Source organism: Xyrauchen texanus, chromosome 16 (genome assembly GCF_025860055.1).
Source record: "Xyrauchen texanus isolate HMW12.3.18 chromosome 16, RBS_HiC_50CHRs, whole genome shotgun sequence".
In the NCBI taxonomy this organism is placed as follows: domain Eukaryota; kingdom Metazoa; phylum Chordata; class Actinopteri; order Cypriniformes; family Catostomidae; genus Xyrauchen; species Xyrauchen texanus.
The window spans coordinates 13,268,696-13,287,015 of NC_068291.1; the positions used below are offsets into that span (position 1 = coordinate 13,268,696).

Here is an 18,320-nt window from a genome sequence, read left to right on the forward strand (position 1 = left end):
CGGTAAAAAACCCCTACTGCTGGGAGACGGCTACATCACTTACATGGGATTTAGCTAATCTTAGCTGGGGGACAGATACTTAGAAAACCTCGGCGAGGAGAGCAGAAAAGGAATGGATCCACCTCACGGGAGCACAATAATGATGTTAGCTGAGGCAGGCAGGAAAAGGAGAGTGGAAACAGAGGATGTGTGGACAGCAGGGCCTTTCGGATTGCCTCTATTCTTCTTCTGGTGCATCGTGCTTGAAGGTTGAGGTGGGGGGCTCTTGTCAGGATCTTGTTTTTGGCTAGACCTCCCACTTGCCCATAGGGAGAGATTATGGGAGGTGATTTAGCAAGGGATTAGCCATAGCCCATTCTTAATAGTTATGAGTGTTCGTAAGGTGTTGGCTGGGCAGCGGCTGACGGACAGGGGTTAAGGTGTGCTGCTGATGAGGTTCAGGTGTGCAGGGCTGAGCTCACTCTTATCCTCCTGGTGGTGGACGAGAAGAGCGAGGGATGAACGGGAGGGGGAGATTTACCGTAAGCCGATCCCCAGATTTAAGGGTTCTGCCTCTGGCTTCTGTTCATGTTTTGAGGTGTCTGTGCCGTAGTGTCCATTTGCCCTCTCTCATCACGTTCTCTTCTCATCCCAAACAGATAAAAGAAGCTGCTGACATCATTCAGAAGTTGCACCTGATTGCTCAGGAGCTGCCGTTTGATAGGTAATAGCCTGCAGACCAAGTCTAGGCCATATTGCAAGAAGTAGAGAAGTCATAATAATGGTGTGCCATTATTACACAATCTCATAAAAACAAGTAGGACTGATTACAGGTTAAATGAATAGTTTACCCTAAAATGAAAATTCTGTGATTATTACCCTTTTGTCATTCCAAAGCCATATGCCTGACTTTCTTGTGTAGAACAGAAACTGGAGATGTTAAGTTCTTAGAAGGACAAAAAAAGCACCTTTAACATCCGGAGCTCCGTGCATGACTGCTGTGGTACATTTTTAATTTCTGTTTTGATGAGTTATGGCAACATACTGTATGTGGATAGCGGGACTAAATTTTTTATAATACCAAGCTATAGAAATTCAGATTTTTAAAAAATCAAATTGTTTATTTTGTTTTCAGAAGTGTTATTTGTGTTTTTAAAATGTTACAGACATTACATTAGAATAATTAACATAATTCTGATTCAAAGTAAAGGTCAGCATCATCAAGTCATTGCCAACCATGTCCAAATAAAATTAAACATTATAAGTTATGAGTCCATGTACTGATTACCATTGTCCCATGTCTGCCAAACATGTTGAGTGGTCTAAACATTATCTGCATCCTGAAACCAAACTTTTAGTTAGATTTTAGGAGTAAATGCACTTAGCTGCAAAGAGAGCTATAGGATACTCCCTTACTCCCTATTTAGTGAATTACTTAACCTCCAGTGTGCTGTCTGTCTGCACTGGTCTCTGAACAGTTCGAAATGCACCTTATTTTCATCCTAACTCTGTATAAAGCCTCTGAGAATCAATGGGTTCTTCCAAAAGCTGAACACTTGAACTGAATATTTGGCCAATTAATCGATTATTCCCAGCTTAGGAATCAGCAAAATCCAAAATCGGTTGACCTCTGATACAAACACACCACTTCAGAACACATGATGTCAACTGACATCAGATGTCATTGGTCCTTGCATGACGCATTTGAATGTTTTGAATTAAACAAAAATACAAATGATAGTTCAGAGCTGCTCCTGTGCTTTATGTATTTTTTGGAGCTTGATGATATAAATCACCAACTTAGAAATTAGGACATATTTTGCATTTTGTGTTCCATGGATAAAGAAACTCATACGGGTTTGGAATGGCATGAGGGAGAATAAATGATGACACATTTTCATTTTTGGGTGAACTTCGTAGAAGAATATAAACACGAGACACTTCAAAGCATGCAATGTTAATATAATGATCAAGACACAATACAACAAACACTTTTCATCCACATAGTTTATTTTGATTGTGTCTACAATTTTTAGAGTTTACGTCTGAAAGATGATTTGGTTTAAACAGAATACCTTCAGTTTTTTTCCTTCTCATGCTTATTTTCTATTCCCCTTTTTAGATTTTCTGATGTCAAGGCCAAGATAGCAAGTAAGCAGCCATAGACTAAACAAGGCAACAATATTATTTACCCATTCGGCAACATAAGTGAAAGTGTTAACGTAAACTCTGTGCTTGTTTGAAAGGTAAATATCATGACCTTGAGCGTCAGTTGATCCAGGAGTTCACAGCAGCTCAGCGAAGGGGAGAGATTGGACGCATGCGTGAGGTGGCGGCTGTCCTGCTTCATTTTAAGGTTTGTTGGAGATATTGGAGATATTTTTTGTGTACATTTGTCATGATGTGCAATTATTTCTTCTATCTGTGTTTTTTTGTTTGCACAGGGTTATGCCCACTGTGTGGATGTCTACATCAAGCAATGCCAAGAGGTGTGCATTTTTTATTATTAGCGGTGATTGCTAAGGCAAGTCATTACTATTACTGTTGCTCACCCATAGGCTTATGGTTTTGAACAAACACCTAACCCTATTGTAAGTATTAAACTCATGTACACTCATCATGCACCATTTGTATAAGAATGATGCGTCAAATCATGCTGAAAAATCACATAGACTTACATTGAAGGAGGTCCCTGATCCATATAGGAGCCTGAATATCATAGAGACATGGAGGGTGGGCCCTTTTGATTTCGGCCAGTAAGTATCCCCATAGCAACCATGCTGAACACCCTAGCAACTGCATAGGAATTCACAACTAAATATCCAGAACACCTTAGCAAAGCCCTTGCAGCCATCCAGGATACCCTACTAACCTCATAACAACACACCAGAAACCACTCAGAACACCTTAGTAACAGCATAGCAACACTCTGGATACCACCCACTACACTATAGCATCATGGCGACGACTTAAAGCATGCAAAAGTTTAGGTCCTGCTGCAGAAAACAAAGGACCGATGTCTGTTTAGTCACTATGTCATCAGTGTGTCTCTGTCTTTAGGGAGCATACATGAGGAATGATGTGTTTGAAGACGTAGCCGTTCTGTGTCAGCGTGTTAATAAGCAGGTGGGAGAGGTCTTCTGCAGTCCAGAGACTGTCATGGCTAAACTCATTCAGAGCATCTTCGAGAACAAAATCCAGGTACATCCAAGTCACATACATTTAGCTATTATTCTTGTTTTCTACTGTGTTATGTACTATTAATCTTTGTTCACCTTGTTCTGTCAAATCACTTTTGTATGTAAATATAATACATTTCCAGTTTTCACAGGTTCTAGTCAGCAATATGCTAACAGATACTTCCAGTTTAATCTATTGGTTTTCTAATATTTGCATTACCAAATTGACTAGAGTCTGTATAATGATTTCAGGCTCATGTCAAAGAAAAACTTGATGAGACCCGCAACTCTGATGTGGAGCAATACCTCAATAACCTATATGACCTCTATACAAGGTATTTATCATCCTATTTTAATTAATAACTGCTCACTTTGCTTTTATCAAACAATGTAGTTCTTATGTCTAAAAAGTCTGTCAAATGCAGTTGCTTCATAGAAAATAGTCTCACCTAGCCAGACATTTAACAGCAGCAAAGGATCTGATCCATCTTAGGTCATCTCACTGACATACCCAACTACAGACAATTCTCTCATCATTTACTAACCCTTTTGTAGTTTCAAACTCGTATGACTTTCTTTTTTCCACGGTACACAAAGATATTTTTATTGAGATTTGATATATGATTGTCCATACAAACAAGTTATTGGTGACCAAATTTTCAAGCTCCAAAAAGGACATAAAGGCATCATAAAGGTCCATCCATATGGCTCCAGTGGTTTAATCCAGGTCTTCTGAAGCGATCGATTCAATTTTGCAATAGAAATATGGACTTATGTTCTTTTGTGCATTAACTGTGTTCTTGTTGAATGTCTGCCACATTTCTATGACTGACACCCTCCTTTTATACACATGGAAAATTGTTGTTCTCATCAGGATATAGATTTACTCTCCATTAAATTATAGGGAATGCAAGTATTGTTAATAATTTTCATCTACTGACACACAAATCATGGCTAGGATTAACAGTTATTGTATTGGAACACACTTCACATCTACCAGCTGATTTTGAAAAATTTATTTATTGAAACACGAAAAACTTTAACTTTGTTTTTTATTTTTTAATTTTTTTTTATATTTCTAAATTGAAATTACACTTCAAACGAAAATATAATCAAAATAACAAAGTGGTCAAAATGATCATACCAAATCCAAGCATTTTACTCTCTCCAACTTCTTCCATCAGCCACTTTTGCAGTGACTTAAAAAAATTATTCTATGACAACAGGTGGAAAAATACCAATACAAATTACATCATAAATACAATTGTAAATATAAACATAATAATAATAAAAAAAAATTGAAAAATAAACCATGACCTAAAGATTGTTTAACACAAATCTCCCCATGCTGGTGGAATCTCCAACCCTAAAATGCAGAACTGAGTTTAGACTTTGCGCTGAAAACAGACCTGCTTTTGAAACATCTTGGTACAATGACCTATTTCTCAGAAAAATAACAATTTGCACTTCATTAACACACAATACACCCACAGTTTGTGTGCATACACCCACAGATAGTGCCAGAACTCCCACCAATGCCCATTTGCACTGCGCACTCACGAAAATAGAGCCCTACAAATCTTGACATCAGCAGTCTCCTTGGCGATCATGATTTTAAGCTCAATTACACTTCCTAGTGCCATCTAGCACTCTGTGAATGTGTCAATTGCTAGGAAATGTAATCGAGCTTGAAATCATGATTGTGCCTAGAGACTGCAATTGCATGTATTAAATCACCTGGGCATTATGGATTACCTTTATGCTGCCTTCATGTCCTTTTTGGTACTAGAAAATTTGGTCACCGTTCACTTGCATTGAATGGAAAAACAGAAATAAAATCTCTATTAAAATACTGTATCTTCATTTGTGTTCTTTTGTGTAGGAATTGTGTTGGAAGAAATTCATGAGTTTGATTCAACATACACTGGTGGCAAAAAGTTTGGAATAATGCACAGATTTTGATCTCATGGAAAGAAATTGGTACTTTTTTTTTTCACCAAAGTGGCATTCAATTGATCACAATGTATATTCAGGACATTAATAATGTGAAAATTACTATTACAATTTAAAAAAAAAAATCAGAACTTCTTAAACTACTTCAAAGAGTTCTCATCAAAAAATCCTCCATGTGCAGCAATGACAGCTTTGCAGATCCTTTTGCATTGTTATCAGTTTGTCCAGATACTCAGATGAAATTTCACCCCACACTTGCTGTAGCACTTGACATAGATGTGGCTGTCTTGTTATGCACTTCTCACACATCTTATAGTCTAGCTGATCCCACAAAAGCTCAATGGGGTTAAGATCCAGAACACTCTTTTCCAATTATCTGTTGTCCAATGTCTGAGTTTCTTTGCCCTCTCAAACATTTTCTTTTTGTTTTTCTGTTTAAAATGTGTTTTTTCTTTGCAATTCTTCCCATAAGGCCTCCTGAGTCTTCTCTTTACTGTTGTACATGAAACTGGTGTTGAGCGGGTAGAATTCAATTTAGCTGTCAGCTGAGGACATGTGAGGCGTCTATTTCTCAAACTAGAGACTCTGATGTACTTATCCTCTTGTTTAGTTGTACATCTGGTCTTCCACATCTCTTTCTGTCCTTGTTAGAGCCAGTTGTCCTTTGTCTTTGAAGACTGTAGTGTACACCTTTTGTATGAAATCAATTTGGGGCAATTTCAAGCATTGTATATCCTTCATTCCTCATAACAATGATTGACTTATGAGTTTCTAGAGAAAACAGTTTATCAGAAATCTAAAAACAAAGGAAAATATTCAGGTGTTCTTAAGGATAACCCATTTATTTTCTACTAAGAATTTCAAATGTATCTCCTATATAAAATCTGAGACTTTTTGTCTCCATGAACCTCCCAAACATTGGCAAATCTAGCAACTAGTTCTTCCTTAGAACCATTATATATAGCATTATAAAGCATTGCAGCCAGCCACTCAGATTGGAACTGGCAATTTCATTGAGCAGAACACCATTTCTTTTTTTAATTCACCTTATTCACCTGTTTGATCTATTTGAAATGTTTTTGTTTGTAGGACAACGTCACTGGCTACTAAGCTTACAGATTTTAACTTGGGCTCAGACAAACACACATTTTTATCTAAACTGATAAAGAACATTTTCTCCTGTTACCTGGAGAGCTACATAGACATGGAGCGTCAGTATCTACAAAACCGTAGTGGCATGATTCTCCAACGCTACTATGACTCAAAAAACCACCAGAAGCGCCCTGTAGGCACGGGCAGGTAAGGATGCACATTAAAAAAAGTACAAAATTGCTTTAAAAGCTTAGGGCTGTTTTGTAAAATAGGTGTTTATGCTGGATTCTTTAACTTTTCTCTTTCTCTGTCATCCTCACATCGACAGCATCCAGGAGCTAAAAGAGAGGATCAGGCAGCGCACCAACCTGCCACTTGGACCCAGTATTGACACACATGGAGAGACCTTCCTCTCACAAGAGGTTGTAGTTAACCTGCTGCAGGAGACCCGGCATGCCTTTGAGAGATGCAACAAAGTATAGTACCTTATTTGTAGGGTACCTTTTTATTTGAAGTTATGGGCTGATGGCTTTAAGAACCATCTTCTGTCTTTTTTGCAGTTGTCGGACCCTGCAGATCTACCAAAGAATGCCTTCTCCATCTTCCTGCTTTTAGTCGAGTACCTGTGTATGGACCATATAGACTACGCCCTTGAGATTGGGCTCTCTGGTATGAAAAACACCCGTGACACTTAATGATAGTACTGTAAGTGCTTACTATGTAGGTGTTATTTTGCATAAAACATAATCTATGCAAGTATGTGAACAAGGCTTTTTGCTACTCAAGATTGTTTTCATGCCACTGGATTCTGAAATGTATGAGAAAGCAATTCATAACACAACCAGTCAAGTTTCGCAACCAGAGACCAAAATTAAACTAGTTCACCCAAAAATGAAAATTATATAATAATTTTCACACCCTGATGCCATCCCCAATGTATATGACTTTCTTTCTTCTGCAGAACATAAACAAAGATTTTTAGAAGAATATTTCAGCATCTGTAGGTCCTCACAATGCAAGTGAATGGTGACTTGACCTTTCAAGCTCCAAAAATCACAAAGACAGCATAAAAGATATCCATATGACTCAAATCCATGTCTTCAGAAGCGATATGATAGTTGTGGGTGAGAAACAGATTTTTTTTTACTATGTATCTCCACTTTCACATTCATGAAAGTGATTTTTTTGCTATCAACATGCAAACCTTACGAAGGTTTTTACCAGTAAAAAGTTACCGGGGTACTGGTATTTATATCCCTCACTTAGTGTAAAATGTATCAGAAGTTTATTTAGGATTGTTTTTCTCCAGAACTCCATGTAGCGACACATATGTGGAATATCCTGCATTAAACCACCAAAACGAAAATGAGGAACAAAATCATGATGTGTCTGCATGTTTTTGTGTCAGTTAACATTTCACACAAAGATTGAGATTGACTCCACTCAAGTGACCTGTGCTGTCATTATTTAATAAAAAAAATCAGGGACTAAAAACAAAATGTTTATCTTTTCGGTTCGTTCTGAGCAACACTGTATTTTTTCGTTCTGGTTCAGAAATTCTGCAGCCTCCTTTCCAAAAGGTTACCAAAATAATAGGAACAAAATAAATGAACAGTTAATGGCATTCTTTTAAAAATTACAATACTCTGCTTTAAGGGGTGGGTGAAATTCCAATTGCAGTGTTGCTAGATCTCGCAAGAGATACAAGCAAAATGGTCTGGAAAAACAAGTAAAAAATAAGCCACTTGTCTCACAAAAAAAAGCTAAATAAATGTCCTGTGTGCTGGATTTATCGGCATAGATGTCATAGCAAGCAGTTAATTAACATGGAAGTATAATTTTATTTACAGATCTGCTTCTGAGCCAAAACCCGACAACAATAATTCATTGAAGAATTGGAAACAATGGAGAAATGTAGTTTTTACATCTAATAATGTTTTCCTTGTATCTGGATTAGCTGTGCTTGTACAGTATATGTAGTAATTATACGTAGTTGTTAAAAAGCCTCTTCATCCAGAGAATACAACATCCATTACTGTCAATTAGGCAAAAAAATGTGTGATCCAGCAGTTTCCTTCAGGATCAAAGCACGTTTAATTTTTTTGGACAAAATGAAGTGGTGTAGTTCTAAAAATGTACTCTGATAAATCCTTTGGCCTTTAGTTTCATGAAAAAATTATCAGTACAAAATGAATGAATGACTATTTGATTATTAATATTCACATTAATTTATTTTATATTTACTTTATTTATAGCTAAACTATGTAACTTGTAACCTTGATTACAATACAATATCATCAAAGGAGACATAATGCCGTCTTTTTGTGCTTTCAAGCAAAGCCAAGTGTGGCAATTGATTTCTACTTTTATTGGTATTCAGTTCTGATTGAGTCGTGCATACCAACAGAATAGGATTTGTTTTTATGGTGGAAAGGAAATGCGAAGTGGCACGAGAAACTCAGAAGCAGTATGTATGTAACCTATCCCTGCTTAATATGCAGAGACAACTATTAGTAAGCCATTTTTCTCAAAAACTATAAAACTGTGTTTCTGTTGAACTATGAAAATTGCTCTGTTTGTTTTGAGACCCGCTTAGACCCGCCCCAACAATGTTACTCAACATGGCGTGAATTGGGGCGGGACTATCTCTATGTTAGACCAACGACAGATGGGGGCCATGTTCAGAAAGCTGTTTTGAAAACAAAGTTTATTTTTTCAATGCTAGTAGTGCAGAAATTACATCAAATAAAAAAAAAATTGTGTAGTTATTTAAATGTTTATTTAGTTTCTGAAATGATTCATGCTTCTTTAAAAGTTAATTTCTTTGTGATCTTTTAAATTTAAAATGCAAATTTGGTGTTTAAAAAAAGTAATTCAAATTGTCATTAAGAAATACAATATAGTTTGTTTATCTGTCAACCTGTTTAATAGCCTAATGTATTACAATACCATGATAATACTGTATACCATAATAAAAGCATCAGCAATTATCGTAATATGAATATTTGATACTGGCACGTGCCTTAAAATATTGAAAAACTGAAAATTGTATCTTCTGCTTCAAATAGTACTTTAAATCATGTAATAAATAAACCTGTCCTCTGTTACAAAAGTACAAAATGTGAACTTCACAAAAACATTTATATCAATAAAAAAATAACTTGGTCAAGAAAATAGATTTCGGCTAGTGCTGAAAAAGCTAAATATCATCCAATTAATCACAACCAGTTTAAAGCTGAAGTGTGTAATTCCTGCAACACTAGCACCACCGAATGGAATTGAAAAAATAAACAGCGTTTTCAAAACGGCTTTCTGAATTCGCCCCTCATCTGCCATTTAAGGGAACAAACGAAATTGCCACGCCCCATCTCACAGCATTGGTTGAGTGACATTGTTGGGGTGGGTCTAACCAGGTCACTCAAAACAAACACAGGAATTTTTATAGTGCCACAGAGACACAGTGCTTACAGTTTTTGAGAAAATTAATCTATGAATGGCTTACTTGTAGTTCTCTCTGCATATTAAGCTGGAATAGAAGAGAGTATTTAAACACTGGAAAAGTTAAATGCTTCAGCTTTAAGCAATGAGATGTATTATTTTAAAAGACAATACTCTGTCTTATTCCACCTCTGACCTGCACAGCCATCCCATCTGCGGATGCCAAAAATGCCAACCTGTACTTTCTGGATGTCGTCCAGCAGGCCAACACAATCTTCCACCTCTTTGATAAGCAGTTTAACGATCATCTCATGCCTCTTATTAGGTGAGTAACTTTCTTTTATTTTCTTTGTTCTGTCTCTGACTGGTGACTTTCCCATGATATTTGTTTGAACTTTGACCCCTTTAGCTCCTCTCCTAAGTTGACGGAGTGCCTGCACAAGAAGAAAGAGGTGATCGAACAGATGGAAGTGAAGCTGGACACTGGGATTGATCGGTTGGTTCACCACTCTACTTGGAAGGCCTGATTCTTAAGGAATTTACTCACCCTCATGTAGTTTCAAACCCATATGAATTTTTCTCATGCGGAACACAAAAGGAGATGTTTTAATGAATATCGAGGTCTGTCTCTTCAATACAATGACAGTGTATAGTGTGTAAAGCGAGCTTCTCTGATGCACTTATGAATGCAACAGATGTCAAATGAGGATTTTTACTGAAAAATGACTATTGCTCACCAAAACCTATTGTATGCCTTCAGAAGACTTTGAATATGACACACAAGTCGCATGGAATACATTTATTATATTTTTGGGGCTCTTTTTTAAGGTTTAAAGTTAGGCTCTATCCACTTCCATTGTGTTGAAAAGACAAACAGTGATACATATTAAAAAATCTTCTTTTGTGTCCAGCATAAGACAGAAAGTCAAATGGGTTTGGAACTACATTAGGGTGAGTAAATTATGACAGAAGTGCACTTTAGCTTTGACCTATTATCCATCGTTGCTAACTTAGCCTATAAACAAAATTTTTGATATGACCTTTTTAACATTGCCTTGTTTTTAGGACACTGAATTGCATGATTGGTCAAATGAAGCAGATCCTGGTCACTGAACAGAAGAAAACAGATTTCAAGCCAGAAGATGAGAACAATGTCATGATACAGTACACCACAGTAAGATATCAACAGCATGTTTAGTGGTTGTGTTGTGAAACTTATCACGTCAGTACTATGAAAAATAATAATTAAAGGTGCACTGAGTCATGTTTACGCATAAAGAAATGAATAGCACTTATAAAATAGATATATAAAATCATGGAAACTCATGTGAGATGAAGACTCCAGTCATATTCGTCATTTTCAGAATAATTAATAATGGCTGTTTGTGATGACAGTATTTATACAATATCATCGGTAATGTTTGCTTTTGTTTGATGCAGCAACTATGCTGCAAGTTGTCAGAATAAGTCCTAGTCGCCTGACATATCGGCCAGCATTTAACATGTGAAAACTATTAAGATGTTGTTGTCATGCTTAATTTCCAAAATTTTTAGTGTCAGTAGCCATATTTGTCCTGTTTCTGCTGTTAGTTTAATATATTTACTGCATTTCCTGTGCTCTTTCAAGGCATGCTCTAAGGTGTGTGCCTACGTGAGCAAGCAAGTGGAGCGTGTGCGGAGATCCATGGACGGTAAAAATGTGGACACTGTTTTGACTGAACTGGGAGTGCGGTTCCACCGTCTGATCCATGAGCACCTGCAGCAGTTCAGCTACAGCTCCATGGGTGGCATGCTGGCCATCTGTGATGTGGCAGAGTACCGGCGTTGTGCCAAAGATTTCAGGGTGAGGAGAGGTCAAAGGTTTCTGGGGGTTCTTATTTTTGCAACCTTAAAGACACAGTTCACCCAAATATTTGAATTCTCTCATCATTTACTCACCCTATTTGCCATCCCATATGTGTATGACTTTGAACATTTTTTGAAGAATATCTCAGCTCTATAGGTCCATGCAATTCAAGTGAATGGTGACTTGACATTTTAAGCTCCAAAAATCACATAAAGGCAGCATAAAAGTAATCCGTACAACTCCAGTGGTTAAATCCATGTCTTAAGAAGTTATATGATAGGGGTGTGTGAGAAACAGATCAATATTTAAGTCCTTTTTTACTATAAATCTCCACTTTCACATTCTGAAAGTGAAAGTGGAGATTTATTGTAAAAAGGATGTCAATATTGATCTGTTTCTCACCCAAAGGTATTACATGCATTGAAATGTCCTACAGAGTGGAAATATTCTTCAGCAGAAAAGAAAAGTCATGCACGTCTGGGATGGCAAAAAGAGTGAGTAAATGATGAAAAAAAAATCATTTTTGGGTGAACTATCCCTTTAAAGCTTTATTTTTCTTTTATCATTCCTTAACATTTGTATTCTAACTAGACCCACATGAAATTGCACACTTTTTTCCATGTTTTTGCTGAAAAATCTGCAGAATTTATCATGAATGGATTTCATATGGTAACCTGTGTTTTATAAAATGGATTGTTATGACTCTAAATTCTGATTGGATGAGCGGTGTTCAAAGCCGTAGTAAAATGCAGATAAACACACCTGTTATCGCACATTCTGTATTATGATGGAAGGGGCGTGTCGACATTAAATATGATGGAAAGCAAAGATTTTGTAGAATGATTTCAATTTCAGTGCTCTATTTAAATAATATAAATGTGTTATATATGATAGATTTTATTGTCAACAAATGTAATGCTAGTGACTCATAGTAATTAATAAATAGCTAGAAACCATGCTTTAAGGAATAATTGAGGACGGACCATTGAATTGTTGAAAAATAATGCACACCCGAGGTGGTAATGTGGTCACGATGCGCAGCAACAGTCCTTCATCAATTATTCATTATGTATACGTTATGTAAAATGTATGATTACTCACTGGTGCAACAGAACAGAGCTTTATTCATTCATTTTGCATTTGTTTTAGTTTGGCTTTTTTCATATATTTTTTTCCAAATTGAATGTATGGCATGTCGTCATAATAACAAATGCCTGACTTGGAAGTAGGAGCTTCCCAGGTAAATTTGAAAGCTGCATAACAAACCGGCTCATTTCAGTAATAAAGAGCTGAGATTATTACGCTTAATGGTCAGTTATAAGCTACAGTTGTGCACAAGTAATACATTTAATCGAGTACTCATCCAGCTTTAAATATTGACTAGTAAAAACACTACTCAAAAATTGCAATTTGATTTCCCTTTGTGCCTTTGCCTGCCGTGGGCAACAATGAAAGTAATTTTCTCACCTGAATCTTGCTGTTATTTCACCCAAAAATAAAATTCTGCCATTATTTAACGTGATTGTATAGCTTCAGAAGACTTGGAATATATGTTTCTTATCTTGTTATTTATAAATAATGCTCAAATGTAGGTTCAACATTTGAAAGTTTAACTTAAATTTCAAGTAATCGATTACTCTTTTTGCACTCGATTTCAAAATGACTCAAAATGCCATCCCTATTCTAGGCATTATTAAATTAGTCGAAAAAATTACTTTTTTTGTTAAAAAAAAAATCTCTTTTAAAAAAGCAAGCATATTGAGGGAAATTGAATAAATGAACACGCAGAGTCATAGAATTTTGTCGATTATGAATTATTCTGTGGTATTATTATGTGGCAGCTTTTCAATGGAGCTTTTGTCCACTTGAGTTCTGCGGTCCACATTACATGTGAATTTCAAGAAAGCTAATTACATAATTTACATTTCAGTTTTGAGAATGGAATTGTTTTCATTAAATGAATATGTTTTCATCATTATATATTTACATTACTAAGAAAATAACAATGTTTGACTAACAGCTGCATTAAACTCCCTCCACAGGTTCCTCTTGTGCTTCAGCTCTTTGACACACTTCATGCTCTGTGTAACCTCCTGGTAGTTGCCCCGGACAACCTCAAACAGGTGTGCTCTGGAGAGCAGTTGACCAACCTTGACAGGAACCTCCTTCATGCTTTCGTCCAGCTGAGAGTAGACTATCGCTCAACCCGACTTGGGCGGCATTTCAGCTAATGACTGGCAGGGCTGCCCAATTCCACACAGCCTACCTATCTGCATCCATTCAGAGCTGCCCTAGTGGTAGACAAGAAACACAAGTGGCCAAGCAGAGTGGGAATTCACTTTTGTTGAAAGAACAACAGTTGTAAAGCCAGACTCTTCCCTGATTGCTCCCTTTTATGTTTTAAAGGGATAGTCCACCCCAAAGTTAAAATTATTTTCTGCATTTACTCATCCTCTTGTTCCAAACCTAAATAACTAACAATGAACAATTGCTTTTTTATTAACTAACATTAACAAAGATTAATAAATGCTGTAAAAATAAACTCTTTATTGTTAGTTCATGAGACCCAATGCATTAACTAATGTTATGACTGGAACCGTCTTGTAAAGTGCTACTAAATTTTCCTTTTGGAGTGAACCGTCACTTTAAATATCCCATTTCAGTCTATGTTCACATTTTTATTGTGAACATGGTATTTCATCTCATATGTGCTTTTCTTTTGATTGTGATTTAATTGCTAATGTTGGAGAATATGACCAGTGTAGAGGGATGTTTTGTACATTTCTCAGCTTCTCACTAGTGTTCTAGAGACTGCGTTTGCGTTTATTTTGATTGTGCCAAACCCATCCACTGTGGCTTTTCTGGGACGAGAGGAGCAGTTCTGTCCGCTGCTTTGGATCAGTGAACTATTGATGCTTGTTACACTCTGGCTGTTGTACGCACATAGGGCTTGACTGAGATGAAGACTCCTTTTTGAGCAGATCAATGGACATGTTATACAAACGTTTATTCTGTCCTATTACATTTCAAACTCGTAAGAATAACAAACAAGAGGACAGGTGATTGTTCTAAACTTGAGCGTGTGACATATATATACTCATGTTTAAAGGAATATTTTACCCAAAAAGGAAAATTCTAGCATTACTTATTATAATCAGTCCAAATCCATATCATGTAGGTCTTTTCCATCCAATGACAACAGTTCATAGTGACCACAGATGTCAAGCTTCAAACAAATGCATAAAAGCACCATAAAAGGAGTCCATTTGACTTGTGTGTGATATTCCAAGTCTTCTGAAGCCATACAAGGGATGCAAACTACTCACCTTTCAGCTAAAGTCACCTTTTTTTAAAGAAAATATACCCAAATTATTTGGAAAAATTTTCCTTTTCTTATTCAAATCATTTGAAAGGGTTACTTTAAGCTTAAACACTAAAACAAAAAATTGAAAATATACATCTGAAACACCTGAACACCTCTCATGAGTTTGCATCCCTGCATACACTAGCTTTGTGTGAGGAACAGAAGAAAATATTGGTCATTCACAGAAAATCATCCTCCACATCAAACTTGACGTTGAGTTAATGCACCATTTTTTGTCTTGAATCTGTACACAATCACCAATGAGACTTCAGAGTCTTTGATTATCAGTAAATGATGACAGAATTTTCATTTTGCGGTGAATAATTCCTGTAATTCATCTCCATCTGATTTACTTATGTTGCCCTCAAACTTTCGAACTGTTATACGTTGATAGATGTGCTCAGTGCTGAAATATATGATTTCAGACTTGAATTGCAAGTCACACCGAACTACCAGATTTCTGAAATCTAAAACAATGATCACATCAGTGCAAACAACTAAATGCGGTCACTTGCCATTAAAGTTATACTTGCGTACCTCCATATACTGTACCATATATTGCTTCACTGCTCAGTAGAAATGAGGTAAACAGTTTTGAGGGATGGATGAGACTTTTGACATCTATAAGAGCGCAGGTCACAAGGTGTCGAGTCTTCTCTATATGAGAAATGGGTTGATTTTATATGTGGTATTTGCTTTATGTAGTGTGATATCTGTATGATTATTCTGAAGCTAAACACTGACTTGCATCAGTCACTACTCATTAATCCCATGACACCATCATCTGACAGGGCTGTGTTGAATGCAGTAGTGTCATATGACTAGTTAAATTGTAACCCTTAACCCCTCTGTTGAAAAGGCAGGGATCAAGATCAGTGACCCTTAGGCTTGACATTGGTGGTTGACTGTTAGAAAGGATTAGGTGGTCTGATTCTGATTTCGTTATATTGTACTGATTTAAACAGGAATTCATGGCAGAACGATCTGAAAGGAATCACTTGCACAAGCTGCTCATCATAATCAGTTATTTCTGAAAATGTGTGAAATTGCCCTTTTTCCTATTAATGAGAGAAGTTTCTTTGAGGGTGGCCTCAAAGCCCCTGGGTCATTCCTAATTTTTCATGTCCCCATTATATGACTTAGCATTGGATTAAATATTAAACACATTTTAAGATGGGAATCTGATTACTTCATTTTCTTTTATCACAATTAAGTGAATGTGCGAATTCTTACTATCTTCGCCATGTCTCTGAGTGCTATAACCTAATTTCATTTTATTCCTTCTCTAATTGAATGTTTTTAATAAAACATGGGAATTTTGGGAATATTGTTTTTATTTGTAATCAGTGCATGAATATTGCAAATGTACTTAAATTCAATATTACATTCCATACTGTTAGTATTTTATGTCCCTTTAACTAAGAAAGGCTGGCTCCATTCAACTCTAGTGCACATTTTGGAGCAATTGTTCACAACCAAATGTAAAACTACATTTTTACAGAAGAAAAAAAAATCCAATAATTCTTAAATAATACTGTATGTATTTACAATCTTATGATGAACACAACAAAAAAAAAAATCTATTTTTATTTATTTATTGTTGTTCTAAATTTGTAAGCATGTAATTCTGATTCTGTTTTCTGCATCTCCCTGCAAATAGTCTTATTTTATTCCAATAGATGGCAGCAAGTACTCGAAAACAATATTGCATCTTCCATCACATTATACAGATCTGAAATGTAGGTGGCACTCTTAACGCATATGAAAACTGTTAGATGTTTGTTAGATGTCCAGTCTATTTTGGATTGCATGCATGTTCCCCACTTTTTCATTGCATATCTCAGCCTCTGAAAACATTTTGCAGCTGATTTGTTTATCATGTTTTCTGCTGGATTGCAATTTTGTTCTGGACATCTGAAATATAACATTGGATTATTTAACCAAGTAAGCACACAGACAAGTAAAAATTGCTAATTTTGAAGAAAACATCCTAAATTAGTAACAGATATGGAGTTTGTTGCTACTTGTGGCTTACAGAAGCAGTGATTGAGCAGACATGAGACATTTGTCTTTGTTGTCTTAATTAATTTTTCACATTGTAAACAAAATAAACTGTACTGTCACATTTGTGATAATGAGAGCTTTCGTTTGATATATGACTTGCCTATTTACGTGCAATGTGAAAAGCTTTTATATTCATACTTGCATTTCTACATCACCACCTCTAGGTGGCGCTTATTTGCACAGCAGAGTTTTTAGGCTTTATTTGGTTATTTTATGTAACATAAATGCAAAAGTGATGGTATTCTATAAAAAGTTCAGTTCTAAGCTTTCAAATGGTACCACATATGAGTGACTTGTGGATCCGGGGACTTTTACAATTTAAAGGCACACTCTTTAACTTTTTCTGTGTGTCATCTTGGAGTTACACTGACACCTAGCGGCTTGGATGCAGCATCATTTAAAATCAATAGTTTTCAGTTTCAGAGGCCATTGTAGAAATGCAGTATTCCCAGACAGCCATATTACTTTAATCAATGAGGGAACTTGTCAAATGACAGGATGGTTACAGAGATTAAGTTAGTAGTATTCGGCTGGTCATTTGATTCTGTCAGTCCCCATGTGCAGACCCTCTCCATGTAGAATAAAACAGCTTTTATAAGGTTACTGATATCACTGGAGTCTTCATTTTAATGTGAGTGGTTCACAATTTCCTACATATATTGCAAAACTAACATTCATGACTTCAGGAGTTACCCTAACCCAGGGGTGGAGAACCTTTTTTCCATTAAGGGCCATTTGAGTATTTATGAAATGATTTGCGGGCCATGCAATTGCTTGCAATTTCTGATTGTGGGTGGAAATTAATGTACACATTCCGTTATGTGCTCACACACCAAACACACTAAGGATTTGAACATTTGAAAGGATTATTCTTTTTCAGGTTAATTAAATCAAGGCCATTTTTTTGCTTTTCAAATAAATTCTCAAATGGCCTTGCGGGCCATATACGGCCCTGAGGCCTGACTTTCCCCACCCCTGCCCTCACCCTACAGAGTGCACCTTTAAAACACAAGCATGCATATTTATTTTATTCTGTTACAGAGTCCAAAAGATACGTTGTATACTGTATCTTTGTAAAAAAAATAAAAAATAAATACAGACACAAAAAGGGAAAATAATGATTATACTTAGTTAGCATACTGGAGTACTTACTAGTATGCCAAGCCTTCATTTCCTGAGGGAAATACTTTATATCATATATGGGCCTATTCTCCACGCAATAGACCCCAATATGTTGGGGGAAAACAGACACGTCTCAAGGACTCGTCATGTATTCTTAACCATGAAAGTTTAGGGTAATATCTTCCCAAAGGAGGAACATTATTCCCGCGAATTAAAAGACAAAATGGGAGAAAACGGCAAAGCTTTAAAAGCCCCGAAGTGTTTAAGATGTGTGCGGTCGTCA

The 18,320-nt window shown here is 36.3% G+C and overlaps 1 protein-coding gene across 1 annotated transcript in view; it reads left to right on the forward strand.

The window, feature by feature from the left end:
- exoc5 (exocyst complex component 5) overlaps nucleotides 1–17,006 on the forward strand; it is a 35,197-nt gene extending 18,191 nt beyond the window's left edge. Inside the window, exons 5-18 of the mRNA XM_052146000.1 lie at nucleotides 639–703; nucleotides 2,102–2,130; nucleotides 2,226–2,335; nucleotides 2,424–2,468; nucleotides 3,040–3,180; nucleotides 3,411–3,493; nucleotides 6,201–6,410; nucleotides 6,532–6,679; nucleotides 6,764–6,872; nucleotides 9,846–9,966; nucleotides 10,051–10,137; nucleotides 10,707–10,815; nucleotides 11,269–11,484; nucleotides 13,530–17,006. Coding sequence (XP_052001960.1) covers nucleotides 639–703; nucleotides 2,102–2,130; nucleotides 2,226–2,335; nucleotides 2,424–2,468; nucleotides 3,040–3,180; nucleotides 3,411–3,493; nucleotides 6,201–6,410; nucleotides 6,532–6,679; nucleotides 6,764–6,872; nucleotides 9,846–9,966; nucleotides 10,051–10,137; nucleotides 10,707–10,815; nucleotides 11,269–11,484; nucleotides 13,530–13,718 — 1,662 coding nt within the window. The 3' untranslated portion in view covers nucleotides 13,719–17,006. The remainder of the gene's footprint in view (nucleotides 1–638; nucleotides 704–2,101; nucleotides 2,131–2,225; nucleotides 2,336–2,423; nucleotides 2,469–3,039; nucleotides 3,181–3,410; nucleotides 3,494–6,200; nucleotides 6,411–6,531; nucleotides 6,680–6,763; nucleotides 6,873–9,845; nucleotides 9,967–10,050; nucleotides 10,138–10,706; nucleotides 10,816–11,268; nucleotides 11,485–13,529) is intronic.
- The last annotated feature ends 1,314 nt before the right edge of the window (nucleotides 17,007–18,320 follow it).